The sequence below is a fragment of the Lucilia sericata genome, unplaced genomic scaffold (genome assembly GCF_015586225.1).
Source record: "Lucilia sericata isolate MDLA Ls3-8-SP2 unplaced genomic scaffold, ASM1558622v1 Contig001723F_arrow, whole genome shotgun sequence".
Classification (NCBI taxonomy): domain Eukaryota; kingdom Metazoa; phylum Arthropoda; class Insecta; order Diptera; family Calliphoridae; genus Lucilia; species Lucilia sericata.
In genome coordinates, this window is record NW_023995629.1 from 1,248 (window position 1) to 9,766 (window position 8,519).

The window sequence follows — 8,519 nt, forward strand, 5'->3', positions numbered from 1 at the left end:
AGCGAGCGAGCGAGCGAGCGCGCGAGCGAGCGAGAGAGCGAGCGAGCGAGCGAGCGAGCGAGCGAGCGAGCGAGCGAGCGAGCGAGCGAGAGAGCGAGCGAGCGAGCGAGCGAGCGAGCGAGCGAGCGAGAGAGCGAGCGAGCGAGCGAGCGAGCGAGCGAGCGAGCGAGCGAGCGAGGAGCGAGCGAGCGAGCGAGCGAGCGAGCGAGCGAGCGAGCGAGCGAGCGAGCGAGCGAGCGAGCGAGCGAGCGAGCGAGCGAGGAGCGAGCGAGCGAGCGAGCGAGCGAGCGAGCAGCGAGAGCGAGCGAGCGAGCGAGCGAGGAGCGAGCGAGCGAGCGAGCGAGCGAGCGAGCGAGCGAGCGAGCGAGCGAGCGAGCGAGCGAGCGAGCGAGCGAGCGAGCGAGCGAGCGAGCGAGCGAGCGAGCGAGCGAGCGAGCGAGCGAGCGAGAGAGCGAGCGAGCGAGCGAGAGAGCGAGCGAGCGAGCGAGCGAGCGAGCGAGCGAGCGAGCGAGCGAGCGAGCGAGAGCGAGCGAGGAGCGAGCGAGCGAGCGAGCGAGCGAGCGAGCGAGCGAGCGAGCGAGCGAGCGAGCGAGCGAGCGAGCGAGCGAGCGAGCGAGCGAGCGAGGAGCGAGCTAGCGAGCGAGCGAGCGAGCGAGCGAGCGAGCGAGCGAGCGAGCGAGAGAGCGAGCGAGCGAGCGAGCGAGCGAGCGAGCGAGCGAGCGAGCGAGCGAGGAGCGAGCGAGCGAGCGAGCGAGCGAGGAGCGAGCGAGCGAGCGAGCGAGCGAGCGAGCGAGCGAGCGAGCGAGCGAGCGAGCGAGCGAGCGAGGAGCGAGCGAGCGAGCGAGCGAGCGCAGCGAGCGAGCGAGCGAGCGAGCGAGCGAGCGAGCGAGCGAGCGAGCGGAGAGCGAGCGAGCGAGCGAGCGAGCGAGCGAGCGAGAGAGCGAGCGAGCGAGCGAGCGAGCGAGCGAGCGAGCGAGCGAGCAGCGAGCGAGCGAGCGAGCGAGCGAGCGAGCGAGCGAGCGAGGAGCGAGCGAGCGAGCGAGCGAGCGAGAGGCGAGCGAGCGAGCGCGAGCGAGCAGCGAGCGAGCGAGCGAGCGAGCGAGGAGAGCGAGCGAGCGAGCGAGGAGCGAGCGAGGAGGAGCGAGCGAGCGAGCAGCGAGCAGCAGCGAGCGAGCGAGCGAGCGAGCGAGCGAGCGAGCGAGGAGCGAGCGAGAGAGCGAGCGAGCGAGCGAGCGAGCGAGAGAGCGAGCGAGCGAGCGAGCGAGCAGCAGCGAGAGAGCGAGGAGCGAGCGAGCGAGCGAGCGAGCGAGCGAGCGAGCGAGCGAGCGAGCGAGCGAGCGAGCGAGCGAGCGAGCGAGCGAGCGAGCGAGCGAGCAGCGAGCGAGCGAGCGAGCGAGCGAGAGAGCGAGCGAGCGAGCGACGAGCGAGCGAGGAGCGAGGAGCGAGCGAGCGAGCGAGCGAGCGAGGCGAGCGAGCGAGCGAGCGAGCGAGCGAGCGAGCGAGCGAGCGAGCGAGCAGCGAGGAGCGAGCGAGCGAGCGAGCGAGCGAGCGAGAGAGCGAGCGAGAGCGAGCGAGCGAGCGAGCGAGCGAGCGAGCGAGCGAGCGAGAGAGAGCGAGCGAGCGAGCGAGCGAGCGAGCGAGCGAGCGAGGGAGCGAGCGAGAGAGCGAGCGAGAGAGCGAGCGAGCGAGGAGAGCGAGCGAGCGAGCGAGCGAGCGAGCGAGCGAGCGAGCGAGCGAGAGCGAGCGAGAGCGAGCGAGCGAGAGAGCGAGCGAGCGAGCGAGCGAGAGCGAGCGAGCGAGGCGAGCGAGCGAGCGAGCGAGCGAGCGAGCGAGGAGGCGAGCGAGCGAGCGAGCGAGCGAGAGCGAGCGAGAGAGCGAGCGAGCGAGCGAGCGAGCGAGAGCAGGCGAGCGAGCGAGCGAGCGAGCGAGCGAGCGAAGAGAGCGAGCGATCGAGCTATCGAGAGCGATAGCGAGCGAGCGAGCGAGCGAGCGAGCGAGCGAGCGATCTATCTACTATCTCATCTATCTAATCGATATCTATCTATCTATCTATCTATCTATCTATCTATCTATCAAATAAAATATCAATATTTTCCACTATTTTTTCACGGTCAAGTTGACAGCGTGTCAGATGAGAACTCGGTGTGTTTACATTTATAATATTGTCATAGGAACAGTACACAATGTATACAATTTTTATAGTCAGTCATCCTTTCCATTACCCATCCTAACTTATTGCACGTCAACACATAGCAGTACTTAACATCCCAGTAGTTTTAACCTCTAATTACTCAACTAACTTTTATTTATCAATTTCAGATTTAGTTGACATATAACGATGCCAATTGATTATTTAACGTATTTCCTGGTAATCTAGAGAAGAGAGTATTGTCACTTTTAGAGAGTTATATCAATCGATTACATAACTTATTACAGGTAATCTAGTGAGGACTGTATTGTCACTATGCTTCTTAGTAATATAAGTAAGTGTAATATTTTTTTCCAAAATAGGTTAATGTGTTGTAATTTTGAAATCATTAACCAATGATTTCCCTAGCAGACAAGGAAGATGTTCAGACGTACGCCTAGAACAGCTGGGTATACAGTACGTAGATACAAACATGTAGTATGTATTTTAAATGCTAATGTATCAAGGTATGAAAGGTTGGATGGAGTAATGAAACAAATTGTATGTATGTATGTCTTTACGTCAATACTTACATGTTTGTTGTTTGATATTTGTAAGAGAAAATCACGACGAAAAATGATGTTTGTAGCATATTTAGCAGCATTAACCAAATGGGGAAATGACTCTTTCGTATCACGGAAACGACGAATACATTGGGCAAAACGAAAATAGGCGGGTAGAATGGCGACTATGGGACGCACAATCGAAATATCCTCAATACAAAAGCGGCCACCATCTAAACAACAAACAAACGAAGCAAAAAAGAGAACAACAAAAACAAATTATAATAAAATTGAAAGAAAATTTTATTTCCACAAATAAAATCTTTAATGAATATTAACTATGTATGTTAGCGATGTATATTCCGCATTTCTTCCTTACCTAGTCCCAATTTATGCCACGAGGGATTTGTCCAAAGAAACAGATAACAAATGGTATGTCCCAAAAAGGCCGGTACTATACTATTCAACTGATCAGCCAGCCAGAAATCAGCAAAATTGACAAAGAAAAATGGTGCCATAAATACACGACTCAATACCTTGATGGACCAATAGCGAGCCTCATGATGAAAAGTTTTGGTAGGATTTAAAAGAAATGCCACCATAAGGGTGTAAAGAAAAATGGGTGCTGAATACTGTGGTATACCCAAGGGATCACAATAGATGTAAAATAGTACCGCTATAGCCCAGAGTACACCAAATACCGAGGCAATTTCCATGATATTTTGTTCGGATAAATGATTTCTGGGATCCAGTTCAAAGATCAAAACATGGTTAACACCAGAAGAACGCCAACCATAAACATTAACACCCCATAGAAATAGACATTCTATGACCAGAAAAGGTCCGCGAAACATGCGTAAACCCACACGCCAATCCTCTCCAAAACCATAACATATAGCTGACAATATGACAGTTATTAATAGAACCACGAAAGCTCCTGAAAACAATCCAACTTTAAAGGTAGTCCAGGGGCTTTGTTGTTCACCCAAAGGTGGCACTCTTAATCTCTTCATAGCCTTCTGACGGTCACCTCCCTCAATTTCGTGAGTAAATGCAGTTTCAGTTTCCTGTATAAGTCTATCGATATCTTTATTCGTATAAAAATGTGCCATCTCAACATGCTCCTTGCGCCAATTGGCACCAAAATCCACATTCAATAGTTTATCGTGTTTTTCAGTATCTTACGGAAACCGGTAAAATTTAAATTTTGATAATTTTGCAGTAAATTAAACCCAAATAAAATTCACTAAATGCTAATTTGAGATCTTGTAACTTGCGCGCCGGTACATTTTTCCGACCCAAGGGCGTCTTTGACTTCCAGGCTGGTTGTTTCTTTACATGACCCATTTCAAGTGTTTCTGTAAGTTCACTGCGTAAATTGCCATGTTTTCTAGTGGCCTCCGCCATTTTCTCTGAATAGAAAGTATTAATTTTGGCTAATTCTTTATCGCAGTAGTGAAAAAATTGCTCATCGAATTTGGCAAAGTAACGGCTTAGAACCTCGGGATCCACCAGTTCGGCTGAAGGAGCCTGTTCGACAGCTGCATACAGCATAGCCTTCATTTCCTGAAAGTAATTAAATATTTTGTTACGGATTATAAAATTTACATTCCAAACAATAAACTAGACTATAGACTAGACTATAGACTAGACTATAGACTGGACTATAGACTAGACTATAACTAGACTATAACTAGACTATAGACTAGACTATGACTAGACTATAGACTAGACTATAGACTAGATTATAGACTAGACTATAGACTAGACTATAGACTAGACTATAGACTAGACTATAGACTAGACTATAGACTAGACTAGACTATAGACTAGACTATAGACTAGACTATAGACTAGACTATAGACTAGACTATAGACTAGACTATAGACTAGACTATAGACTAGACTATAGACTAGACTATAGACTAGACTATAGACTAGACTATAGACTAGACTATAGACGAGACTATAGACTAGACTATAGACTAGACTATAGACTAGACTATAGACTAGACATAGACTAGACATAGACTAGACTATAGAACTAGACTATAGACTAGACTATAGACTAGACTATAGACTAGACTATAGACTAGACTATAGACTAGACTATAGACTAGACTATAGACTAGACTAGACTATAGACTAGACTAGACTATAGACTAGACTATAGACTAGACTATAGACTAGACTATAGACTAGACTATAGACTAGACTATAGACTAGACTATAGACTAGACTATAGACTAGACTATAGACTAGACTATAGACTAGACTATAGACTAGACTATAGACTAGACTATAGACTAGACTATAGACTAGACTATAGACTAGACTATAGACTAGACTATAGACTAGACTATAGACTAGACTATAGACTAGACTATAGACTAGACTATAGACTAGACTATAGACTAGACTATAGACTAGACTATAGACTAGACTATAGACTAGACTATAGACTAGACTATAGACTAGACTATAGACTAGACTATAGACTAGACTATAGACTAGACTATAGACTAGACTATAGACTAGACTATAGACTAGACTATAGACTAGACTATAGACCTAGACTATAGACTAGACTATAGACTAGACTATAGACTAGACTATAGACTAGACTATAGACTAGACTAAGACTAGACTATAGACTAGACTATAGACTAGACTATAGACTAGACTATAGACTAGACTATAGACTGACTAGACTAGACTATAGACTAGACTATAGACTAGACTATAGACTAGACTATAGACTAGACTATAGACTAGACTATAGACTAGACTATAGACTAGATTATAGACCACCCTTAGACTACACTGTAGACTACACTATACACTAAACTGTATCTTTTTGCAGGTATATTTGCAAAGACATAGAGAAATTATTATGAATAACCTTTTGATTCACTAAACATTTTTACTCCATATCATCAAACGATATTGTACTAAATCAATCATTATTAGGTACTTACAGTATTGGCTTAATTCATGTTTAAATAAAAAGTACACAGTTTCATTTAATTTAGTAAAATTTCTTTAATCATCTCTGCCTACCAACAATAAACTCTCTGTTATTTGTAGACAAAAAGAGGAAGTTTATCTTCCCTTGTTAAACTTTCTCTCACTTTCTCTCTTACACCTGTTAAACTTTGTTTGTAAACAAAATAAAAACACGTGCCGGCATTTGTTTGTTTATATTTACAAATAAATAATAAAAGAAGAAGAAGGAAAATCGAAATTCACCACACAACAAACACAAACCTGCGCATTACACTCACGAAAAAATTTCCCTTTTGAAAGCTTTCTTAACATGTGTTTCTATTTTTTTTTTTTTTGGAAAATCATCACTGACGTCACAGATTTTCTTTTACATATTTTTAGTATCTATATTATTTTCACTTTTTCTGCTAAAAATTTCATTTTCATACACATTTTATTTTCTTTTAATTTACCTCATAATTTATATATTGTTTTCTCCATTCCGGAGTTATGTGAGCTGATAAATGCTCGGCAAATTTCATGTTTTTTTATGAAAATTTATTTTTATCTCAAACACTATTTAACACATTTGTTTATAAAATATTTATTTCAAGTACAAATTTTCTATTGTTTGTACCAACGCGTTGTTTTCACCAGCAATGAAAATATATTTCCCAAAACAATGAGATTTTTCAACAGACTAAATTAAATGCCTTTAGGAAAAAGTGAAAATGCTGTAAAATATTTGTTAGCTGAAATGCTTTAAGCTTTATAGTGTTAATAAGCTTTTGTGGTAAAACTGTTTCTTGGAAGCTTTTCTGTTTGGGGAAAATAACATTTAAATTGAATTTTTAAAAGGATCAATTTGGACCGTTTATTAGGATATTTTGAGATTTTCGATCATAAAAACTTTTATGTTAAATTGCATTTTTTTCATTATAATACAGTTACACAGGACAACAATATTTGAAAAAAGTCGAAACTAGACTAGACTATAGACTAGACAATAGACTATACTATAGACTAGACTACAGACTAGACTATAGACTAGACTATAGACTAGACTATAGACTAGACTATAGACTAGACTATAGACTAGACTATAGACTAGACTATAGACTAGAATATAGACTAGACTATAGACTAGACTATAGACTAGACTATAGACTAGACTAGACTAGACTATAGACTAGACTATAGACTAGACTATAGACTAGACTATAAACTAGACTATAGACTAGACTATAGACTAGACTATAGACTAGACTATATACTAGACTATAGACTATACTATAGACTAGACTATAGACTAGACTATAGACTAGACTATAGACTAGACTATAGACTAGACTATAGACTAGACTATAGACTAGACTATAGACTAGACTAGACTATAGACTAGACTATAGACTAGACTATAGACTAGACTATAGACTAGACTATAGACTAGACTATAGACTAGACTATAGACTAGACTATAGACTAGACTATAGACTAGACTATAGACTAGACTATAGACTAGACTATAGACTAGACTATAGACTAGACTATAGACTAGACTATAGACTAGACTATAGACTAGACTATAGACTAAACTATAGACTAGACTAGACTATAGACTAGACTATAGACTAGACTATAGACTAGACTATAGACTAGACTATAGACTAGACTATAGACTAGACTATAGACTAGACTATAGACTAGACTATAGACTAGACTATAGACTAGACTATAGACTAGACTATAGACTAGACTATAGACTAGACTATAGACTAGACTATAGACTAGACTATAGACTAGACTATAGACTAGACTATAGACTAGACTATAGACTAGACTATAGACTAGACTATAGACTAGACTATAGACTAGAGTATAGACTAGACTATAGACTAGACTATAGACTAGACTATAGACTAGACTATAGACTAGACTATAGACTAGACTATAGACTAGACTATAGACTAGACTATAGACTAGACTATAGACTAGACTATAGACTAGACTATAGACTAGACTATAAACTAGACTATAGACTAGACTATAGACTAGACTATAGACTAGACTATATACTAGACTATAGACTATACTATAGACTAGACTATAGACTATACTATAGACTAGACTATAGACTAGACTATAGACTAGACTATAGACTAGACTATAGACTAGACTATAGACTAGACTATAGACTAGACTATAGACTAGACTATAGACTAGACTAGACTATAGACTAGACTATAGACTAGACTATAGACTAGACTATAGACTAGACTATAGACTAGACTATAGACTAGACTATAGACTAGACTATAGACTAGACTATAGACTAGACTATAGACTAGACTATAGACTAGACTATAGACTAGACTATAGAGTATAGACTAGACTAGACTATAGACTAGACTATAGACTAGACTATAGAGTATAGACTAGACTAGACTATAGACTAGACTATAGACTAGACTATAGACTAGACTATAGACTAGACTATAGACTAGACTATAGACTAGACAATAGACTAGACTATAGACTAGACTATAGACTAGACTATAGACTAGACTATAGACTAGACTATAGACTAGACTATAGACTAGACTATAGACTAGACTATAGACTAGACTATAGACTAGACTATAGACTAGACTATAGACTAGACTATAGACTAGACTATAGACTAGACTATAGACTAGACTATAGACTAGACTATAGACTAGACTATAGACTAGACTATAGACTAGACTATAGACTAGACTATAGACTAGACTAGACTACTAGACTAGACTATAGACTAGACTATAGACTAGACTATAGACTAGACTATAGACTAGACTATAGAC

General features: G+C 42.4%; 1 protein-coding gene across 1 annotated transcript; it reads right to left on the reverse strand.

The window, feature by feature from the left end:
- Nucleotides 1-2,721: 2,721 nt before the first annotated feature.
- On the reverse strand, nucleotides 2,722-6,369 carry LOC119612508 (xenotropic and polytropic retrovirus receptor 1 homolog; the record flags this gene model as incomplete). Its single annotated transcript, XM_037968316.1, is given in 8 exon segments — nucleotides 2,722-2,771; nucleotides 2,773-2,924; nucleotides 3,071-3,100; nucleotides 3,103-3,130; nucleotides 3,132-3,865; nucleotides 3,868-3,918; nucleotides 3,921-4,257; nucleotides 6,150-6,369. Coding segments are annotated over 8 exon segments (1,451 nt in total), but the record flags the coding sequence as incomplete, so codon positions are not given.
- Between the last annotated feature and the right edge of the window lie 2,150 nt (nucleotides 6,370-8,519).